At 46.2% G+C, this 23,534-nt stretch overlaps 1 protein-coding gene across 10 annotated transcripts in view; it reads left to right on the top strand.

The window, feature by feature from the left end:
- LOC144495855 (collectin-10-like) overlaps window positions 1–23,534 on the top strand; it is a 204,421-nt gene that overhangs the window by 148,400 nt on the left and 32,487 nt on the right. For all 10 annotated transcript variants that reach the window (XM_078216498.1, XM_078216500.1, XM_078216506.1 and 7 more), the window contains 2 exons: window positions 3,966–4,117; window positions 19,515–19,586. In XM_078216498.1, coding sequence (XP_078072624.1) covers window positions 3,966–4,117; window positions 19,515–19,586 — 224 coding nt within the window. The remainder of the gene's footprint in view (window positions 1–3,965; window positions 4,118–19,514; window positions 19,587–23,534) is intronic.

Genomic DNA, 23,534 nt, shown 5'->3' on the forward strand with positions numbered 1-23,534 from the left:
ATTCTTGGCACAGTATTATCTGGAAAATGCAGCCCAACAGCCACAATAGCTGGCCTCAGATGTGACAATGGTAACCACATCCTCATTACTGTTCTGTCCTTTATCTGACCACTTTCTGTTTAATAAACATTAAAGATATAATGGAAAATATTTTACACCCCCCACCCCACTCCCTGGGGTCGGGCTAGCAGACAGGGGTGGGCGTAAAGTAAAGTGACCTGCTGGAGGGTGGGTGCCATGCCCATTGCCTACCTGTGTCTGCTGGTATTTTACCAGAGATGGATAGGTATTGGGCAGTTCTTTTACTAGTGGCGAGGGTGCCCATGCCAGGGGAAGACGCTACAGTATCTGAGATGGGGCCCTCCTGTTTTGGCACCCTGTGCCCAATGAACAGAAGTGGCTGGCTGTGCTTGTTCTGCAGTTCTCGTTCTCGTGATTGCGACAACCCACCCCCTTTGCCAGGGTCTGTCAGTTTGGCCCTGGCAAAGCCACCCCACTCACCATTGAATCCAGAGTCTCCCAGAAAGAATTAGAGTAGAAATGAAGCAACAGAGCACACAGAACCTGCTCCAATGTTTCCTGATGTAGCACTCAAGGCCTTGGTACAGGAGGTGGACAGGAGGAGTGAGCTCCTCAACCATGAGACAAGAAGCTCTGCACAGAGACTAGGGGTGGCATGGTGGCACAGTGGTTAGCACTACTGTCTCACAGCACCAGGGACCCGGGTTCAATTCCCAGCTTGTGTCACTGTTTGTGCGGAGTCTGCACGTTCTCCCCGTGTCTGCGTGGGTTCCCTCCAGGAGCTCCTATTTCCTCCCACAGGCTGAAAGACGTGCTGGTTAGGTGCATTGGCCATGCTAAATTCTCCCTCAGTGTACCCGAACAGGTGCTGGAGTGTGGCGACTAGAGGATTTTCACACTAACCTCACTGCAGTTTTAACATAAGCCTACCTGTGACACTAATAAATAAATAATTACATGAAGACAGTGAGTACAGATAGTTAGCAATGCCAGCAGCCTAGCCTCGAAGGCATCATTGCAGTGGACATAGTCCCTGGGGAAGATCCCCAAATCCATGGGAACTATCTCAGCACCAATCCCAATTTGTTCTGATTCCAGCTGAGGTCAGCCCAAGTTGCTATATCCCACTGGTGAGGAAGGATGAACTGACTCCCTTACTTTATTCAACCCCCTTGGTTAGTCAAAACAAAGTTAATTTAAAACAGTTCCCTTCCCTTTTCCCAGTCCAAATGTATTTATGTTTTAAAAGGAGCCAAGAAAATTTAACTTGGTTTTCTTGCGTTAAAGAAAGAGTTTTTAGTTATTAAAATGTGAGAAAAATAATAAAATGCAATGCACATACGCACAGATTAGAAATAAGAAGTGAATCCAAAAATAACAGTTAAAAAAATACGAATCAGTCTTTGACTTAACTTAACTGACTTAACTTGCTTCAAGCAATCAGAGAGAGAGCGAGACTTTATTACCTGCCAGAGCAGGGGTGACTCTGCTATTTTTCCTTGTTTCTGTGTCACACATGCTTACGCCCCAGCTCTAGTCCACACTGATCAGCTCTGCAGTTGGCTTTTTATCCCAGTCCCTTGTGTATTCCTGAAGGGGAAAACCAATGGACAGGTCTGGGTTACAATGTGCAGAAAGGCAGTAGTTTCGGCTGAGATGGTAATCAGCTTCCATTATCTCCACAGGAGGTGACAGTTTAGCCTGCACTGCTTCTTCCTTTGAAATGTCTCTGTCTGAGAAGAGGAGGTGACATTTATTGTCGCTGTCTTTCTGGACAGAGTGCACTCCATACAGGAACATTTCAGATGGTATTTGAATTTACATTCTCAGCCATCTTTGGCTTGTATGGCCCTTCTTAAAAAAGCAAGGTTGTGACGTAACCTTGCACAAATGGTCAATATCAGTGAACGTCTCACATTGCTGCTCTATTCACCACCCCATTTCACTCAGTCTCTATCAATCAGGACTCATGCCTAACATTCACAACTTCACCTCAGCTTCACAAGCTAAGAAAAATAACCTTTTATTTCATGGTTTATAATTGTTAATTTCATCATAATTCATACTTTTAGAATGTTATATTCCTGAGCTCACACCAGTAAATAGTGGATGAGCAAATGCCAAAATCAACGAAACATGATTGCTTTCTGCAGACAATTAGAGTTGGCAATCACCATGGCGAAGATGGACGAGCCAAAAAAAATTGAAGAAAAGATATCAAGCTTTTTATTTAAAATAAATTCTGGCCTTCCACAATGTAAGAGGTCTTGTGGTGCAACAGTAGTGTCCTTGCCTCTGAACCAGAAGCTCCGGGTTCGAGTCCCACCTCAGGATTTGATGGCCAAGGAAGGTGTGTTCATAACATGGTCAAACAGGTTGAGTGTCAACCTGCAAATCCTATCAGCATGCCAGCCCCACAACCACCGCACTGCCGGCCCTCTGTTTCCACCACCACCAACCGCCCCGCTCCCCCCCCCCCACCCCCCCATGGCCCAATCTCTGGCCCCCCAACCATTCCCGGGCCAGCCCTGAACCCCCCACTCCTGGCCTGCTCCAATATCCAGTGCCCCCCCCCCCTCCCCCCAGACCCCCCCCCCCCCCTCCTGCCAGTGCCGTCCTCCCCCCCCTGGAGTCCCGATCCCCCCCAACAGACCCAATCCCTCCCCACAGTCCCAAATCCCCCTAGCACACTGACCGCCCCCCCCCCTCCACACCCCCCAGACTGCCCCAATCATTGGCCCCCCTCCTTCCTCCACCGAACCTTTCTGCAGAGTGACAGCGGGACCCCCCAACTCACTGATTGCCCCATAGATCCTGCCCTCTTGACACTGCCCCATGCCCGGTGGTCAGTGCCAAGGTGACCCCTGGACATTGGCACATTGCCCCTTGGGTAGTGCCAGGGGGCACAGGCTGGCATTCACCAAGGTGCCAGTGCCCAAGGGGCACCCCACTCCCACTGCATGACCCTCTGGGAAACCCCGATTGCCCCCTTTATTCCAGCGTGGTCGGGCCACTAGCTCACTGCAAGTGGGGAGCTACTATAATCCCTGCTGGAGTGAACCACTCTGGAGGGGTGGGGGGAAATGCTAACGAGCCCAGAGACTTCAGTCCCAGGCCCGTTAATCACATTTAAAATCTATGTAAAGACCAATCTAAATGCTCTTGGCGCTTCTCAGCAGATTAGAAGTGCGGAGCTGATACTGCCAGAAATTCGGCACTGGGAGACGCTATCGGGGTGGGAATGCAGGCGCGAATTCCGCTCATTGGCTGCCATGAGATTCTCCCGGCCGCTGCATTGGAGAATTGCCCTCATATTCAGTGATACTGAAGAAGTCATATGTACTGGATATATCGGCTGGAATTCTCTTGCCATTCACACCAGCAGGATCCTGCCAGTGGCACATCCCCTGCCATAGATTTCCCAGCAGCATGGGGTAGCTTCAGTGGGAATTCCCATTGACAGTGGCGGGACCAGAGAATCCTGCCGCCAGCGAACAGCATACCACTTCCCATTGCCGGGAAAATCGCCAAGGGGAGGGCAGAGAATTTTGCCTATTAATTCTTGTTTCCTTCTCCACAGATGCTGCCAGACCTGCTGAGATTTTCCAGCATTTTCTCTTTTCATTTCAGATTGCCAGCATCCACATTATTTTGCTTTTATAGTTGTCGATGGTGTGTCAAGTCAACTGAACATAAATAAATGTTTTTTTAAGAGAGTTGCAGTCAGCCATCAATGGAGTAAATTTTTACTTGGGTGATAGTGCAGATTTGTAGTACACTCCCCACCTCTCCCGGTCGCCATCGATTTCTATGCAAGTACAAACCTGGAGTGATATATAATCAGTTGCAAGTGCTTATCATCCATTTTACACTCTCATTCAAAGGGAAAACCACCAGATGTGCAGACATAATTCTGAGTACTGCCACATTTCATGTTTTTGCAGGTTCGACAAATCGAGCAGAATGGCGGTGAAGTGGGTGAAGAGATTTTTGTTTCTGCTCATTGTTCTACAAGTACAGACTCTGTCCTGCAGTGAAACCCATCGCCCTGCCTCAGACATCTGTGCAACTCACATAATCTTGCCAGGTCCAAAAGGTACAGCAGATATATCTCAGACATACAATACCTAATGAAGGTATTATTTGTTGTTATAGCAATGTAATTATTGAAATGATTCCACTGTGGTTATAAGGAAATCGCAATCCCACTCTGCTTTCATACAACTAACTCCCCAACCTACCCTCAGCAACTGGATCAAGATGCCAGCAGGGTAACTCCTCACCCTTTTATTCAGCTTCAATTTACGGTATGAGAGGACCTGCCGAGAGATATATTAAAAAGAATAAAAATGAGTGTAATTGCTAGAATCCTAGAATGGTTACAGCACAGAAGGAGGCCATTCGGTCTATTGTGTCCATGCTAGCTCTCTGCAATACTGAATGAGCGAGTCCCACTCTCCTGCCCTTTTCCCTGGAGTCATGTATTTCTTCTTCTTTTGGGATGTGCATCCAATTCTCTTTTGAAAGCCATGATTGAGTCTGATTGAATCATGGTTGAATCTGCTCCCACCACATTCTTAGGTTAGGAAATTCCCGTTCTTTAGCCACTCACTGCATTAAAAAAAAATTTCCTCATTTCGCTGTTACTTGCCATTTAGCTTAAACTGGATTCCTTTGGTTCGAGACTAGCCTTAATCACAAGAGGAGGTGATGGTTTAGTGGTATTTTCACTGGATTAATAATCTAGAAATCCAAGTTAAGGCTCTGAGGAGCTAGGTTCAAATCCTACCACAGCAGATAGTAATATTTGAATCCAATTAGAATCTGTTTTGAGACCCTTTCACCCACAGGAACATTTTCTCCCTGTCTGTTCTATCTCAACTTATCATGATTTTGAGAACCTCTAACAAATCTCCTTTCAACCTTCACTTCTTCCAAGAAAACAACCCCTGTTTCTGCAATCTACCTACAAAACTGAGGTCCCTCATTCCAGAAACTATCCCTATAAATCTTTTCTGCCCTCTCTCCACACCTTCACGTCTTTCCCAACTGTAGTAACCAGGACTGAACACAACATTAGAATTGAGGCCAAACCAGTGTTTTATAAAGGTTCATCATAACTTCCTTGCCTCTGCATTCTGAGGACTGGCTTATACACTGAGGGTAGAATCCCCACACTTTAGCATAAATATCAGGGAGGAACATAGCTCCATTTAGTCACCTCACCTTACTTTAATTTTTTGGGTGACAACCCTTTAATTAGTTTGAGGTGGGACTTCAGTCTGTCTCCAGTAGAAAGTCCTGCCTCATAGAACTTCCAGCCAATTGGAGGCCAGAGGCTCTGCATGCCCACAACACCAGCAGGTGGTCACTGCTGGTACTGCAGATAGGTCAAGGTGGCGGCATTCAATGTGGATCCGGAAATTTAGGCATGTCCACAGGATCTTGCTGGTCCAGGCCCCAGCAAGAGGTGCCCCTTCCTTACTGAATGACCAGTAGGCCTCCGGGCCTGGCTTCAAATTGAGCACCAACCTCTCCCGCTGCCCATTAAATCATAGCAGCAGCAGGATGAGGCCCTCAATTGAGTATTGATTGCCCACGTAAAGGCCTCAACTGGACCATAGGCCGGCAAACCACCCTATACCTCCACCCCACTCATAAAATGGGGAGCAGGTGGGCTGGTGGTGGGTAAAGTGCTCTAGTTTATAGGGCCACCTCCTTGCTTTCCCAACCCTGGATGACCCACATGGCGTTATTGATCCCTTATTAACCACTTTCTCAATCATATCTGCCACCAGCAATGAATTGTGTACGTAGACCCCCAATTGTCTCTCTTGCTGCACTCTTTTAGAATTATACATTTTATTTTATGTCTTGTTGTACTAGATATTATGGGTTGAATTTAATCCAGCCCTTGGGAGCTGGCTGGGAGGCAAGTGGGTGAAGGTCAAATCAGAAGGGAATCTAGTGGCTGATGTCAGGTCAGATAGGTTGAAGTTGACCTTTCCACCTGGAGGAGAATTGAGGTGCTTCAGTGGTCAATTAATAGTTACTTAAAGGCCTCATCCTGCTGCTGCTGGTAAAATACCAAATGGGGAGGCGCAGGTTCTGGGGAAGGGGCCTTCTAATCAGGAACCCCAAGACCCATGGAGGATTCCCCAACCTATCTCATCGAGTTCCATACTTCCATTCCAGGTCCTCCTCTTTGGTAGCTGGTCCTGGCTGTCCCCGGCTTGAAGAGTTGCTGGCCATCCGATTGGTCGGAAACTCTTAGAGGTGGGATCACCATCCTTAAAGGGATGTAAGGCCCAATGCTAGTCAGTTAACTGCTCGGTCAGCTCAGGACTCCAGGGAATGGCTACATTGGGGTTGCTCCTGGCTTTGTGGTCAGTGCATGGAGCCATCCTTGCAGCCATTACAATCAGTCTTACATTTGCAGCAAATACCATGAACTCTATTTAGGCATCACCAGTCTCTCAACGGGCATTTGAATGATTGGTAAAATTGCACGAATCAACACCGTTCGCATTTGCATTGGAATGAATTCTCTGTAATCTGTATTTAATCAGGGGACTTGTAAACTGAGCACATCTGGTAAATGTTCATTCCTGTTTCCATATGAGGCATTTTCCAATGAACAGCAACTAAGGTAGAAGAATGTGACTGTCACAAACCTTTCTCAAATCCAACTGATTACTTAAAAGGTGTATCAGCCATCCTTCTGTGCAAATGCAAACTGAGGCAGGAAACCAGTCTGTACCACCACCAGAACCATGCCTGTGCACTACAGCAACAGCTGGACACATCTCGCTTCTCGGCCTTTTGGCTAAGATTAAGTGTAGTTATGCAGATGCTGCACTTGGTTGAGGTCATTGGGTTGCATTTAAGCTTCATATGTTTCATATGAAGCAATTTTTAAAAGCGGTATCTCGGCCTTTTGGCTAGGATGCAAATGAGATCAAGCCTTGGAAGAGGAATTCTCCGCCTGCTCCAATCAGCTTGGCTCATGTAGATCAGGCCCAAGACAGGGTAAATGGTCGCTTGCCATGTCTTGTCAGCCTGGATCGGAAATGTCTCAACTTGTTGAGACTCTGAATTGGACTTGATTTGATTGAATTGGAAAAGTATAAAATAAAACAGCTGGACACATCTCTAGCTGGAGGCTGCACTGTAAACCATGTCTCTTCCCAGCTCTTCTTTTGCCTGGAGCAGGTCAGAGAATGGGAGACAGTCAGGAACTCGGGCGGGGGAGGGAGTGAAGAACTCAGGGAGAGGATGTCACAAACTAGGTGGGAGATCTGAGCGATGAAATGTCGAAAACTCAAGGAGAAGGAGGGGAGATTAGTGGAGATGGAATCCAGAATAGTATTAGGGTGGGAGGTTGGTGAAGATGGAGTCTAGAGCAGTGTTGGGGAGGGGGGTTTAGTGAGGATGGAATCTACAGCAGCGTCAGGGAGGAGGGTTAGGGGGGATGGAGTCTAGAGCAGTGTTGGGGAGGGGGAGTTCATGAGGATGGAGTCTAGAGCAGTATTGGAGAGGGGGGATTAGTGAGGATGGAGTCTAGTGCAGTGTTGGGGAGGGAGTTTAGTGCAGTTCTGGGCAGACAATCAGAATCTGCGGAGGAGATGTCCAGGAAATCAGGAGGGAGAGGAGGTCAGGGATTTGGGGGGGGGGGGGGGGGGGGGGCGGTGGTCAGGGATTCAGGGGAAGGGAGTCAGGATCTCCGGGAGGGAGTGTTAGAAATTGTGGAGAAGAAGTTCAGGAATTGGAAAGACAAGGTCAAGATCTTGATAATGGATGAATGAGGAAGTTAAAATTAAATAGAAGCAACTGTGGCCTACCGCCTGCTCCAAAACTCAGTATCACCATGGCTGATTCACTGTCACAGCTCCACTTTTCTGCCTACCCAACATAACCCTTGATTCCTGGACAGACAAACAATCCGTCTGTAATAGTCTTAAATATATTCAAATAATGGAGCATCTACAACCTTCCATGGTAGAAAATTCCAAAGATTCACAACTCTTTGAATGAACACGTTTCTCCTCATCTGAGCGCCAAATGATTAATGCCTCAGCTTGAGATTGTGCCTCTCCATTCTTCATCCTCTGGCCAGGGGAAATGAGCCTCTCAGTGCTTACTCTCTCAAGCCCCTTCATAGTCTGATGTATTTCAATGAGATTAGCTCTCGTTCTTCAAACTCCAGCGAATATAGGCCTTTCATCATTCAACAACCCTATCATCCCAGAACCAATCTAGTGAAGCTTTACTGCACCTCCTCCAATGCAAGTTCCTTAAATATAGAGACCAAAACTGCACGCAACACTCCAATGTGGTGGCAACAGAGCCCCTGTCTAACTTAGAAAGGCTTCCTTATTCTTGTTCTCCAATCGCCTTGCTATAAAGACCAGATGCCAGGAAATGTTTGGCTGTACCTGCAGACTAATATTCTGTGTTCCTTATTTGCGTACAGCTAAGTCCTTCTGAATATCAACATTTTGAAGTTTCATGCCTTTTAAAAAATATTCTGATTTTCTGTTCTTCTTGCCAAAGTGAATGCCACCACATTATGGGCTAGATTTTATGTGGTCCCTGATTGCCCAGCTAGAAAGTTGGTGGAGTGCCCACCCATCATAGCAACAGCTGCCCCTCAGCAATTTAATACTGGGAGCAGTGTTAATTGCCTCAAGGTAAGACTCCTGCCCCTATCTTAAAAAGCAATCCTGTGCTGGCCAATCAGATGGCCGGCAGTTCTGTAATCCCAGCAGCATCAGGTGGGAGTGGTGGCCTCTGCTGTGATTGCAGGAAGTCCCGACAAAGAGGAGCCCAGAATTAAGGGAAATTCAAGGGTATCTTCAGGGCCAGGCTGGTAGGCCCTGGTGACAAGGTGAGGGGGGTGGGGATCCAGGTTTGAGAGGCTCAATAGGGGAGGGTAAAATGGGAAGGATAACCTTAAGGGAAGCCTCTGATAGGCACAGTGGACCTGCAAAGAGGTCCCCTTCTTTGCCCAACACCAGCCCACACAGCTAAAGCTGCCTGGCTTCCCTCATTGTTGTAGGCCCCCCCCTCCCCCCCGGGTAAAATAACAACATGGTGAACTGCTTAAATAGCCATTAATTTTCTGACGCAGTCATGTCTGGTCTTCTGAGACAAGATCATTTCTCACAACTGTCCTCACGTCATCTTTTGCTATCAAAACCTCCTTTTTCCTATTCTGTCTGTCTTTTCAAAATGTTGTGGACTGTGGATTGTTTACTTCTCAACTTTGGTCACCTTGTAACCATGGCTGGAATTGGAGGATCTGGAAGGAGACGCAATACACCACTGGCTGCGATTGGACTCTGACCACGATTCCACACTGACCAATTAACCAGTGAGAAACGAGCACCGGGACCGGCGCAGCGCTGCTGCTGGTGCTGGGAAGAGGATGGGCGCTGAGGGATGAGGGTGGGTATTTCCAGCCAGCTACCTGAAGATGACCAGTTGCCGTGGCGCAGCCTCACGGAGCTGCAATATCGTAAAAATAAAATGAGATGAAAGAAATGCTGCAAACTGTCTGTACATTAGTGCAAATTCAAGCCCCAGACAGCAGAGCTCACAGAACCTCAACCGTCTCCTTTTATTTTCTATCACCCTGGATGGTTTATCTTACCCTGGAACATGTTGCGAAAACGTAAAGGCCATCTGGCCGAAAAGTGGACAGGCCCCATACAATCACCACTAATTTTCTTAATGGGCTTAATTGCCTGCTGAATGATCAGCGGGTGCTTCACTGACCATAATGCTGCACACAAGCATGATGTCAGAATATGTGCCCAACATCTTAAAAGCATCATAGAATCCCGACAGTGCAGAAGGAGGCCGTTCGGCCCATCAAGTCTGCACTAACCCTCTGGCAGAGTATCTTACCCAGGCCCTCTCCCCCACTGGATAACTGTAAGCCTGCACCTTTACCATGCATAATTATTCTAACTTACACATCTTTGGACGCTAAGGGGCAATTTACCGTGGCCAATCCACCTAACTTGCAAATCTTTGGAGTGTGGGAAGAAACTGGAGCACCCGGAGGAAACCCACGCAGACACAGGGAGAGCGTGCAAGCTTCACAGAAGACAGTCACCCAAGGCTAGAATTGAACCCAGCTCCATGGAGCTGTGAGGCAGCAGTGCTACCCACTGGGCCACTGTGCCATCCCATTTACATTTTTCTAGTAATCTGCTGGAGGATCGATTGCTAGACTGCTGTGAGACCTTGCTAGCCCCTTTGAGAACTGGTAGCTGCAACTATGATGGCAGTAGGGTGAACCTGCATGACAGCGAGCTGAGGTCTCCTGATCTTGGTCAGGGTTTCCTTCACAGCACTCAGACGTTGAGTAGCTTCGCTTGTGTTGCACTGGAAGCTGAGACATCAGTCATTGTATCATATTCGGGCCTACAAGTGCTCTCACGCTGGCTCGATTGAGCTCCAATTCAGTGAAGAGTTGTTTTAGTTTGAAGCTCGGGGCCCCCCCCATTCTCCTCGAAATTGACAGCAGCTGTCTAGCAGGCCTGCCAAATGCAGCAAGCATTTCAGTGTGTCTGCATGAGTGTTGAATAGCCAGCAATATTTTCAGTCAGTCAGATGTGACTGTGTGCTAAGTAACAGTGCCAAATTATGAGACAAGTAATCCAGACAACCAGGCGATACCGAAGGAACAGCTGCTGGAATTTAAATTCAGTCAATCAATCTGGAATATAAAGTTAGTTTCAGTAAAGGTGACCATGATAACAATCATCGATTGTTGCACAAATCAATCTAGTTCACTAACCAGAGAGAAATCTGCTGTCCTTACCTGGTCTGGCCTACATGTGACACCACACCCCACAACAATGTGGTAGACTCTGCACTACCCTCTGAAACGGCCGAACGAGCCACTCAGTTCAGGTGTAATTAGGGATGCTGATCTTGTCAGGGGTATCCCAGAAAAGAATGAAGAAAAAACGAGTGAGGGTGAGGTGAAGCTATGAATGTGAGCTATCAGTTGTGGGTCATAGTGATTGTTGCTCGGTGAGTGTGTGGCGCTAGTGGGGAAGATCCATTCATTGAACTTGACATGCGAAGTGATGCATTTTGGAAGAAATAATGTAGGGAGGAGTTATACAATAAATGGCAGAGTCATCAGGAGTATAGAAACACAGAGGGACCTCGGTGTGCAAGTCCACAAATCCTTGAAGGTGGCAACACAGGTGGAGAAGGTGGTGAAGAAGGCATATGGTATGCTTGCCTTTATAGGACGGGGTATAGAGTATAAAAGCTGGAGTCTGATGATGCAGCTGTATAGAACGCTGGTTAGGCCACATTTGGAGTACTGCGTCCAGTTCTCCCAACTTCCTGTGCACCTCTTGCACCAAGGCCTCCAGTATAGCAACTTTGTGGCATAATCTCTGGCCTGTTGAGCCATTTCCATAATTTCGTCCTAATCTTCAACTCTTCTTTAACCAGTTCTGTCCCATACTGCAGCCAGGATGTACCTTGAATCGAGAGGTGCAGCCTAGCCTTAAGTGGTGCTAGCCTCACATCAACTTGAGCCTCCTGTGTGCAATCACACAGCAGCACATTTGGTAGTGGGCTGCATGTAGAAATCATTCTAATTAGCAGGTAGCTTGAGGCTTGTGTGCGGCCTGCACTACTTGAACACAATTAGTCACACCTCACAAGCCCTGTGCCCAAGTCCCCAAGTTCTAAGTCCTCTCTCTTTTAGAATGACTATCTGTGTAATCTATGGGAACAGTCAGGGGCTCAGTGCATTTATTTCCGATTTCCACATTAGCAGCATTGTGGTTTTGTAACCTTGTTTCGCTGCACTATTTATTACTTAGAATATAATGATATATTGTAGAGCTTGATTTGATAAACTGCAAAAACAATAATTCTTGGCAGACGTGCCAGACAAGAACTTCCTTTATTAATATGAAAGAAGCAGCTATCGAGTGTGCAATAGATATGATTCTCAGAATAGCTACTGTCACTGCTTATGGCCACACATTTCTGTTTGGTAAGTACATGGGTCAGCTAACAGCCTCCATTGTTTCAGTCCCTGACCTTTCTTTGACATGTATTTTAGTTTTGCTCAGTGACACCTTTCCTTTCCGCTGCCCTCAATCGGCCAAGTGGCACCTTGGATCGAGTCAACTTTTATCACTCAGAATCAAACTTTTCACAAAAGTTACACATCCCCAAAGCTCAATCAGCGACCAGCTAAAACGTGTGTTTGCAACTCGTAATGAGACAGCTGGTGAGGCCCAAGTTAGCCGATCACTGAAACAGCCATTTACCTCAGAAACAGGGAGTGAATATGCTTTTAAAACAAGAGGTGGGATACTTTGCATCTAAGTACTGTTTCCTGGGAGATTTCCACCAGTAAAAATATGAATCTTATCAGTTTTAACATTAAAACAACCTTTGACTGAAGGGGAATCACAACCTGCCACTGAAGTTTCACAGGATTAGAAAAACTAACACGCACAACCAGACTCCCCATCAGGCCAAATGGCAATAAATCCGAGTTTCTCACTTCCAAATTTTTACATGGCAGTTAGTCTTCCAAGAATACTTGATTCCACATGGACTCTTTCTCCCTTTTCTCAGATCACCAGCAGATGGGGGTGCAGACGGAGAAGCCTGTAAAATTCCCAGGGTGATCTTCCTGCTGCCCTCCACCTCCCCCCCCCCCCCCCACCCCCGACCTCTTATCATTGGCCACTTAGGGGCCACTTCCCTCCCAGTCTCAGTTTTGAAGCTGGGGTGGAAATTTAGGGGTACAGGGGTAGTGCAACAGACCCTGCTCGGGCCTCAGGCAATAAGGGGACTGCCTCCCTCATGAGACAGTTTTCCACACTGAGCAGCACCCCATACCCCTCAAAGCCTGCCCTCTGACCTCATCATCAAGACTTCCATCCTCCTTCCCACCAGCCCCACCTCAATGTAGGCCTCACCGCCCTCCCCACCATGAGATCCCCAGGCTTACCTGGTCCTGAACGCTGGCGTCTGTTTGTAATCCCAGTCCAGGCTAATGGTGATGCTTGGACTACCGGGTTACTGACCAATCAGATTGACTGGCAGCTCTCTGAGGTGGCTCTTGCGGGTGAGGAGTGGAAGTCCCATTTCCAGCCAATTAAAGCTTCTCAGGACATTCAATGGCTTTGGGGTTGCTGTGATTGGCAGGACCCATTCCCTACCACCTCTATAGCTGCGGGGTGGGAACCCAGCCATCTGAAAAATCTTGCCCTATCACTTCCTAAAAATATCTTTGAAGCTATTAGTTTATTATATTTCCTAGATCCAACTCAATGTGCCTGGATTGAACTTCCATCTCTCCCTCCAAAAAACATTAAATTCAGATTTATTCCATTTAAGTGAATGAAGTTCAGAATTCCTGTCCACCATCTACAAGGCACAAGTTAGGAATGTGGTGGATTACGCTCCCACCTGACTGGATGAGTGCAGCCCCATCAACACTCCACAAGCTCACCACCATTCAGGACAGAGCAGCCTGCTGATGCACTCCCCCTCATGTCCCCAGTGGCAACACCTTAGATATCCACTCCCTCCTACACCAATGCACAGTGGCGGCAGTGTGTACCATCTACAAGATGCACTGCAGCAACTGATAAGGCTTTCATGACAGCATCTTCCAAACTTGTGACCTCTATCACCTAGAAGGACGAGGGCAGCAAATATCTGGGACACCATCCCCTGCAAATTCCTCTCCAAGTCACTCACCATCCTGGCTTGGGAATAGATCACCACTCCTTCAATGTCGCGGCGAAAAAAATCCTGGAACTCCCTCTCTAACAGCACTGTGGATGTAACTACACCACATGGACTACAGCAGTTCAAGATGGCAACTCAGCAATGCCATCTCAATTAAGGATGGACAATAAATACTGGCCTCGCCAAAGATCCCATGAAGGAATAACAAAAACTGCTCCACATTTCTTTTTATTGTTAGCCATTTAAAATTAAAAAGAACACTATATCAGATGATCCCACTGCTGTTGTGGATCGTGCTTATATTAGCTTCTGCGTTTCTTAATTACATTTTTATGAAGTACTTAAGTGGCTGTAAAGCACCTTGGAATATCTAGAGATTACAAAAGGCCATCATTTCTTCCCATAAAGCAACATTTTTATCTAATTTTGGTTGGAATGCCTGAAGTGCGGACTGTAGTACACTGGAGATCCTTTTGGAGAGCCTATTACAATATTAGTGAAGGTTTGATCTCAAGGGTTTTGTTTCCGTCAAAATGCTGAAATAATGTCAGAATTACCAAAAATCTCTTTAGCAGCTGACTCGGGGATTTTCACAGTAACTTCATTGCAGAGTTAATGTAAACCTACTTGTGACACTAATAAATAAACTTGAAACTAACAGGATCCACCACTCACAGAGGCTTGATGTAACCTCAGGGCAGGAAATGTCAGGAGACCTGAGCAGAGCATTGATGCAGGTGCACTTCATGCTGCAATGAAAACAGCCCCTCATTGAGACAACTTACACCAACTGCAGTTGACTTCAGTTTGTAAACTGAAGGGGATGATGCCAGCAGGGATAGCACAAGCAAACCTTTCGTGGAGCGAGTTGCCTGGAAGTAGTGCTGGCAAATTGGATGAACTCAAACTTAAATCTAGCGTTCATGATAGAGGCAATCCTTTCAACTATGGAGTTATTGATGCTGAAGGTATTTACAAATTAAATATGCTCATGATACTGAGTCAGAGACAGAGAGAGAAGCTATTCACTTGAATGAAATTTGCAACTATTTCAGTATAATCTACTGTCGAGAATTTGCACCCTTTTGAACAAGGAAATGCTCACTTCATAGGAATTCCCCTATCTTGTTTTAAACAGTGTTTAATTAAATGACTCTAAGTCTTTTATTCTTACCATGGGAGTTTATTGTTTTTCCAATGGCAATGCATTGCTGTTTTAGAATGTGTAATTATCCCTTAACCTTTTAATCATCCAAATCCACAATTTTAAAAGAAACATTGTTCATTTTAAACAATTTTAACTCCTAGTGATAAATTATTGCTGGTCTATTGGTTAGATTCCACATTTCAAGGTGTTGTCAAGCATGACGATATTGGATATTATGGGTTGTAAGATCATACCTTGTGAAAATGGTCACAAACTCTGTTAGGCGAGCTGCAACATAATATGGACGTTTAAACTGTAGACAGTATTTAATTCTGGGGCCAATATTTAATTAAGCACAGAGCTGAATATGGGAACTTTGCAGCCCACCTGTGAAGTTTAAACTTCTCTTTATGTGGATGAATCAGCGTTTTGAAGAATAAGAAATCTCAAGACTAATTGGCCTCAGAGAGCCTTATTGAACAAAGGACACTGTTTGAAATGAAACAGAGTCAAAGATAAAAGTGACTCATTGTTAACTGCTTTTGTGTCATGGTGGTGTGGGCTGCAGAAGGATTAACCCGGCAGTCATCTGAAAGTAGCTTTCAGGCACTGTGGGCAGACTGAACAAAGCAAACCTGTGTGAAAAACATCTGAAATAGCTGAAACATCATGGCCGGAAGTTGTCTATAATGCAGCCAAAGTACTGAAGCTGTTTCAGCTTCCAAGTCTACCTCAGAACAAATCTCCAGGCTATTTGTCTACAAGAGGCTTCACTGCTTTCTTTAAAGACCTTCACTCTTAACAACCCCACCAAGAAGACACCAGATCTGCATGGGTATAAAAACCCAATTATGAATTCCATTTTTGTAATTACAGCTTTACTCCATCTGTCTAATCTTTGTGTGTGTCTTAGTGTGAGCAAAATAAATGATTGAGATGTTGGGTTCAAATGCCCAGGGCAAGCGTGTGATAATAAATAATTTTCATTATTTTTAAAAATCATGAACAAGCGTGCTGCTGCTGCTGGGGTTTATTTTAAATTAAGAAAAATCACTCTGAGGGCAAGGAAATACTTAGATACAAACATCCTTATTAGACACTGGAAAGGACCACATCATTCCTGCCCGTAACAGCCGACTGCCCAGAAATAATGGCCACAGATTTTGGTGCCGTGGCAACCACTGATACCACGAGTTGGAATGTTGTGGAGTGAGAGAGAGAGAGAGGGGGGACCCTGCTCCCTGTAGCAGCCATTGTTCTCTGCTTCGATCCCAGTCCCAACACCCACACAAAATGCTCAATCACATCACTCTCTCTCCAAGTTAGCCGCATATTCCAATGGGTATAGAATCATAGAATCCCTACAGTGCAGAAGGAGGCCATTTGGCCCATCAAGTCTGCACCAACCACAATCCCAGCCAGGCCCTATCCCAATAACCCTCTGCATTTACCCTAGCTAGTCCCCCTGACACTAAGGGGTAATTTAGCATGGCCAATCCACCTAACCCGCACATCTCTGAGGAAACTGGGGCACCCAGAGGAAACCCACACAGACACGGGAAGAACGTGAAAGCTCCACACAGACAGTGACCCGAGCCGGGAATCGAACCCAGTTCTTGGTGCAGTGAGGCAGCAGTGCTAACCACTGTGCCACCGTGCCACCTCGGAAGACCAGCTCATGTTGTACATAGCTTCCCTTTAGCCATTGGTTCATAACTAATGTGATTATTTTAAAAAATGTCCCAGCTATTAACTTCAATTTGATTTGATTTAATTTATTGTTGTCATATGTATTGGGATACAGTGAAAAGTATTGTTTCTATACAGACAAAACATACCGTTCATAAAGTACATAGGGGAGAAGGAAAGGAGAGGGTGCAGAATATAATGTTACAATCATAACTAGGATGTAGAGAAAGATCATGTATTAACCTGGTAGGTCCATTCAAAAGTCTGGTGGCAGCAGGGAAGAAGCTGTTCTTGATTTGTTTGGTACGTGATCTCAGACTCTTGTATCTTTTTCCCGACGGAAAAAGGTAGAAGAGAGAATGTGGAAAAGAGGGGTGCCGTGGGGTCCTTGATTATGGGGGCTGCTTTTCCGTGGCAGCGGGAAGTGTAGATGGAGTCAATGGATGGAAGGCTGGTTTGCGTGATGGACTGGGCTATATTCACAACATTTTGTAGTTTCTTGCGGTCTTGAATGACCACCCTCAATCTTGATGAGATTGGAAGGAGTTGTTCACACCTCCAGGGGTCCCACTGTCTCTGGTGGGGTCTCCTGGCATAGGCTTTGCCTCTCGATAGAATGGAATGTGACTTCATGGATGAAAATTGGTAGCTACTTCAGTGCCTTTGTTTAACAAAAGTGTTTATGTATATAATGACCAGCTGATGAATTGATCATTCAATGTTCCAATAAGCGCATCTCTATAACACCACAGAGAGACTACAAAGAGAAATAGAAAGGTTAAATGAATGGGTCACAAGGTGACAGATGGAGTATAATGTGGAAAAGTGTGAAGTTATTCACTTTGAACAAAGAACAAAGAACAGTACAGCACAGGAAACAGGCCCTTCGGCCCTCCAAGCCTGTGCCGCTCCTTGGTCCAACTAGACCAATCGTTTGTATCCCTCCATTCCCAGGCTGCTCATGTGACTATCCAGGTAAGTCTTAAACGATGTCAGCGTGCCTGCCTCCACCACCCTACTTGGCAGCGCATTCCAGGCCCCCACCACCCTCTGTGTAAAAAACGTCCCTCTGATGTCTGAGTTATACTTCACCCCTCTCAGCTTGAGCCCGTGACCCCTCGTGATCGTCACCTCCGACCTGGGAAAAAGCTTCCCACCGTTCACCCTATCTATACCCTTCATAATCTTGTAGACCTCTATTAGATCTCCCCTCATTCTCCGTCTTTCCAAGGAGAACAACCCCAGTCTACCCAATCTCTCCTCATAGCTAAGACCCTCCATACCAGGCAACATCCTGGTAAACCTTCTCTGCACTCTCTCCAATGCCTCCACGTCCTTCTGGTAGTGCGGCGACCAGAACTGGACGCAGTACTCCAAATGTGGCCTAACCAGCGTTCTATACAGCTGCATCATCAGACTCCAGCTTTTATACTCTATACCCCGTCCTATAAAGGCAAGCATACCATATGCCTTCTTCACCACCTTCTCCACCTCTGTTGCCACCTTCAAGGATTTGTGGACTTGCACACCTCGGTCCCTCTGTGTTTCTATACTCCTGATGACTCTGCCATTTATTGTATAACTCCTCCCTACATTATTTCTTCCAAAATGCATCACTTCGCATTTATCCGGATTAAATTCCATCTGCCACCTCTGCGCCCAATTTTCCAGCCTATCTATATCCTGCTGTATTGCCCGACAATGCTCTTCGCTATCCGCAATTCCAGCCATCTTCGTGTCATCCGCAAACTTGCTGATTACACCAGTTACACCTTCTTCCAAATCATTTATATATATCACAAATAGCAGAGGTCCCAGTACAGAGCCCTGCGGAACACCACTGGTCACAGACCTCCAGCCGGAAAAAGACCCTTCGACCACTACCCTCTGTCTCCTATGGCCAAGCCAGTTCTCCACCCATCTAGCCACTTCTCCTTGTATCCCATGAGTCTTAACCTTCTTAACCAACCTGCCATGTGGTCTTAGAAAAATAGAATATATTTAAAAGGGGTAACATTTCTAAGTGTTGATGTTCAGAGAGACTTAGGTGTACTCATACAATGAACACAGCAAGTTAACATGCAGGTACAGCATGCCGCTAAAAGCAAATGGCATATTGGCATTTATTGCAAGGGGATTGGAGTACAGAATAAGGAAGTCTTGCTCCAGTTGTACATGGTTTTGGAGCCCACACCTGGAGTAGTTTGTGCTGGTTTGATCTCCTCGTTTAAGAAAGGATACACCTGCTCTGAAGGTGGTACAAGTGAAGGTTGGTGCCTGGGGTGAGAAGGTGAGTAAATCAGTTTTACATTCTCTGAAATGTTGTATGGTCTCTTCCTGCTCCTACCTCTCCTGTTCTTCCATTCTTTTCCTTTTCCCCAATCATTCTAAAATGTCAAATACCCCAGAATATTCATTCCCAACCTCGGTCACTTTGCAACATGACCATCATCATAGAAGAAATCATAGAAACCCTACAGTGCAGAAACAGGCCATTCGGCCCATCGAGTCTGCACCGACCACGATCCCACCCAAGCTCTACTCCCATATCCCTATGCATCCCTCTAACCTACACATCTCAGGACATTAAGGGGCAATTTTAGCACGGCCAATCAACCTAACCCGCACATCTTTGGACTGTGGGAGGAAACCGGAGCACCCGGAGGAAACCCACGCAGACATGAGGAGAATGTGCAAACTCCACACAGACAGTGACCCAAGCCGGGAATCGAACCCAGGTCCCTGGAGCTGTGAAGCAGCAGTGCTAACCACTGTGCTACCGTGCCGCCCCCAATATACCCATTCATTTCGAGCCATCCACCTTATCATGAATGCTTTGTGCAATTACAGAAAAGGCCGGTAGTTAACAAAATGTGCATCTGATGATTGTTTTCTGTTTTGAAAGGTGAACAGGGTGAAACGGGTGATTCAGGTGAACCAGGAAAATCAGGAAAACTAGGTCCACCTGGACCAACAGGTATGGTGCATGGTAAACAGAAATATATCAACATGTATAAGCTGAAAGGGTGTTTTAACATGTAATTACTCAAATCTCTAGTGTCTGCTGGCCAAGAACCACATGCTGACAATATTGCTGAACAGTAACAATTACAGGCAACTTTTGATGACCTCGACACATTTCACAACAGGTGCTGAGGTCTCTACACACGAAAGAACACTTTACAGTCACGCTATATCATACAAAGCTATAGTGTGGAATAACTCTTTGTTCAAAACATTTGTTTCAATATACCTGGACTACCCAGCCTTTTGTACCTGACGATTTCAATTAATATAGATTTTCACAGGTGTCTGATGACTCATGGGGCCTGGTTGATGATGGCTTCCTTAAACTTGGAGAAGATTCTAGATACATTGGACAGAATTTTATAGTCCTGTTGTGGTGGCAGCAGGGCTGGAAAATGTAGCCATCCATTCAAAGGCCTATTGACTTGGGCGGGACTGGATAATCCCACTGGTGGGAGGGGCTGTAAAACTCCATCTATTCCACTCTCTACAGCAAGAGCCTCTCTCTGTGATCTCTTTAGGAACCAGGCCTTCCCGCCTACACTCTGCCACCTTTCAGATTATCCCAACTGCACCAAAAGCTCGCGACAGACGTTCACTTCCTTAAACTTAGCTTCTCTCCTTCTTGTATTCATTTCATATGGCGGCACGGTGGCACAGTGGTTAGCACTGCTGCCTCACAGCAACAGGGACTCGGGTTCGATTCCCGGCTCGGGTCACTGTCTGTGTGGAGTTTGCACGTTCTCCCAGTGTCTGCGTGGGTTTCCTCCGGGTGCTCTGGTTTCCTCCCACAGTCCAAAGATGTGCAGATTAGGTTGACTGGCCATGCTAAATTTCCCCTTAGTGTCAGGGAGACAAGCAGGGTGACTACGGGGTAGGAGCTAGGTGGGATTGTAGTTGGTGCAGACTTGATGGGCCAAATGGCCTCCTTCTGCAGTGTAGAGATGCTATGATTCAGGAATCTTTTCTGCTTGTTTCTCTCCTGCAGTCTCAGCATCAGGTAGTTTCTTGCTGTGTTCATGTTCTATCTCAGCATCATTTTTAATGCATTGTTTCCCTTACTGTAACTCTCAATGGGTCACTAGCTTCCCTATACCCACTGTCCATTCTCAGGATTGTCTCTCTCTCTCTCTCCCTGATCTTCACCTCTCTAGTTTCTCTTTTTCTTTGCTGCTACTCTTAGATTCATACTTTTGTTTTGTCTGCAATTCCTCATTCCTTCATTCCCTGTCCTGAAATTTAGGGCTGAATTTTCACCCCAATAATGCTGAGCACACCTTTTATATGAAATGAATGCTTCCCCCAACCAACAGATTAGTGCCATCTTCCACATACTTCAGCTGTTTTCATAGTGCCAGAAAACCAGCATAAACAGTAAGTAGGGGCACAAAATGGAGCTCAAATCTTAATGTTCTATTGCTGTCATTTGAGCCTTAGGAATGCTGGATGTAAGTGAAATATCTGCGATCCTGGCAGGCGTGGCACATGTCTGGCCCATTCCCCCATCCTGTGCTGTGGTTGTCACCTGAGCCATCTTCAAGTTCATCTGCAGATCAAAGATGGATCGTGTCTGAAGGGACACAATGCACAAATCTCCAGATAAGAGAGGGAGAAATATACCCAACATTGCCCTCATCCTGATGGTCGCCTTGGTGTGTGGCTGCATCAAGCTGCGCTTCAATCTCCAGTGCACAAGCACCAAGTGTCACGACACGCTGAGGTTCTACCTGTCCCTGGTGTTGCAAAGGATGGGTCTGGTCACTTAGCGTGGAATGATCCAAGTTGTTTGACTGTGCCCTGTCACCTAGCCCTCGTAGAAAAGTTTGTTTAGAAAAACATCTTTGACCATAAGTCCATCAAGCAATGGCTTCCATGTAACGTCCTCGAGGCCCTGAGGGGAAAGGAGATAGTGGATCCTGTCGGATGGTTCCCTGAGCAGACTGTCAGAGGCATTTGGCAGAATGCCTCATCAGCAGACCTTTCAAAAGGAACACCAAGACCTAGCTTGGCAGGTGGTGAGAAGGGCACTCCCTGTCAGATCCTTCAAGCATGCCTAAAGTCTCTGCGCCACAGCACGCTGCCCTCAAAGTGGTTGTGTGGGTGGGGGGTGGGGGGGTGGGGGCGGTGATGCGGGTGGTGGGGGGTGTGGGGTGGTGCTGGTTTTCCTAACTTATTTTTTGTACACTAGAAGAATGTGCCTGATTGCTCAGTCCTCCAGAATGCCATCACTAAATGCCTAGAAATCAGCTAACTTGTCCCAAAGTCAAATTTAATTTTGCACATCATTAAGTTTACTGACAAAGTATATCGAGGAAGAGTTGCAGCTATACTCTAGATTGACTGAACAGAGCAGTTATTCTTCACTGCCTGATTCGATTCACACTGATTTTATCAGTACATCAACAATCGATGTTGCACGGTTTAGAAAACGTCCCGTACATACTGGGCAGAATAATCCATTTTGGCTCAGTGTCATTTTTGACAAGAAAAGCGGGAAGTGGTTTCAACACTGATCTGGAATGAATTTACATAATCGTTAATAAGTCCAAAAGCAATCTCAACTGCGACACATTTTCTGGCCTTTGGGCCTTCATGATGGCCTCCGTCTTCTTAGAAGCCTTGTGTAACCCATCACCGTTAATTACATGGCCCAGATATTCAACTGAGTCCTTAAAGAATACACATTTCTCTCTCTTGACTTGTAGGCCATGCTCCTGCACCCTTTTAATGTTTCCTTCAGATTCTTTAAATGCTACTCCTCTGTCAAACCCGTGACCAAAATATCATCCAGGTAACACTAGACTCCTGTCAACTCACTCAAGATTTGGTCCATGGCCCTCTGGAAAAGAACCGGAGCTGACGTAATGCCAAAGGGAAGTCACTTATAGCGGAACAGGCTCCTGTGTGTGACTATCATTAGCCATGGCTGTGAATCCTTCAGTACCCTCATCTGCAAATAGGCCTGCAATAGGTCCATTTTGGAGAAGCTCTTTCTCCTGCCTGGCCACTGGATAGGTCGTCGATGAGAGGAAGCGGGTACTGGTCCACACACAGGGCTGGATTTACTGTCACTTTAAAATCCCCACAAATTCTCACCGATTCATCTGATTTCAAAACTGGACCAATTGGAGTAGCCCATTCACTGTGGTCACTGGTTCCAATGCACCCAGATCCACCAATCATTCCAATTGAGCCTCCACATTAGGCCTAATGGCATACGGTACCGAATGTGCCTTTAAACTTCTTGGACAATCATCCAGTTTCAGCCGTAATTTAACCTTGACATCCTTCATCTCTCCAAGGGTTCCTTGAAAGAGATCTTTAAATTTTCCGAAATGTCTTGTAATCTCGTGTTCAAGTCTGCCAAGCTATTAACCATGTTCAGTTTCAACTTCTGTAACTAGGAGTGTCCGAATAAGGCAGGGTAGTCACCTTTTAACACATATAGTGGTAATTCTACACATTGCTCCCTCATCTGTACTTTCATCAGTACATAACACTTGAAAGGTACCACTTACACTGCACTTGTTCACAATGTGATGTTGGCAGGCTTTAATAGCAGGTCTTTTAACTTCTGCCTGTACACTGATTCAGGTGTCAAAGTCATTGCCGCCCCCGTATCAACTTCCATTTTCACCATTTTCCTTTCCAGCTCAGGGAGAACCCAGAAATGACCAGCTTTGCCCCATACTGACAGAATGTTCAGCCTGAACTCTTGTTTCTCCGGACTGTCTGCCTCCCCTGCAGATCCAGCTGACTCCCTTCCCTCTCCATGGCTGGCAACATGGACCTTGTGTTTTGCCCTTCTATAAGTTTCCTTTTGTTTTCCTCTCCCTGGGCTTAGTTGCACATGACAATTCTGGGTAATGTGACCAACTCGCTTGCACTTGTGACATTG

This window comes from Mustelus asterias, chromosome 7, assembly GCF_964213995.1.
Source record: "Mustelus asterias chromosome 7, sMusAst1.hap1.1, whole genome shotgun sequence".
In the NCBI taxonomy this organism is placed as follows: Eukaryota; Metazoa; Chordata; class Chondrichthyes; order Carcharhiniformes; family Triakidae; genus Mustelus; species Mustelus asterias.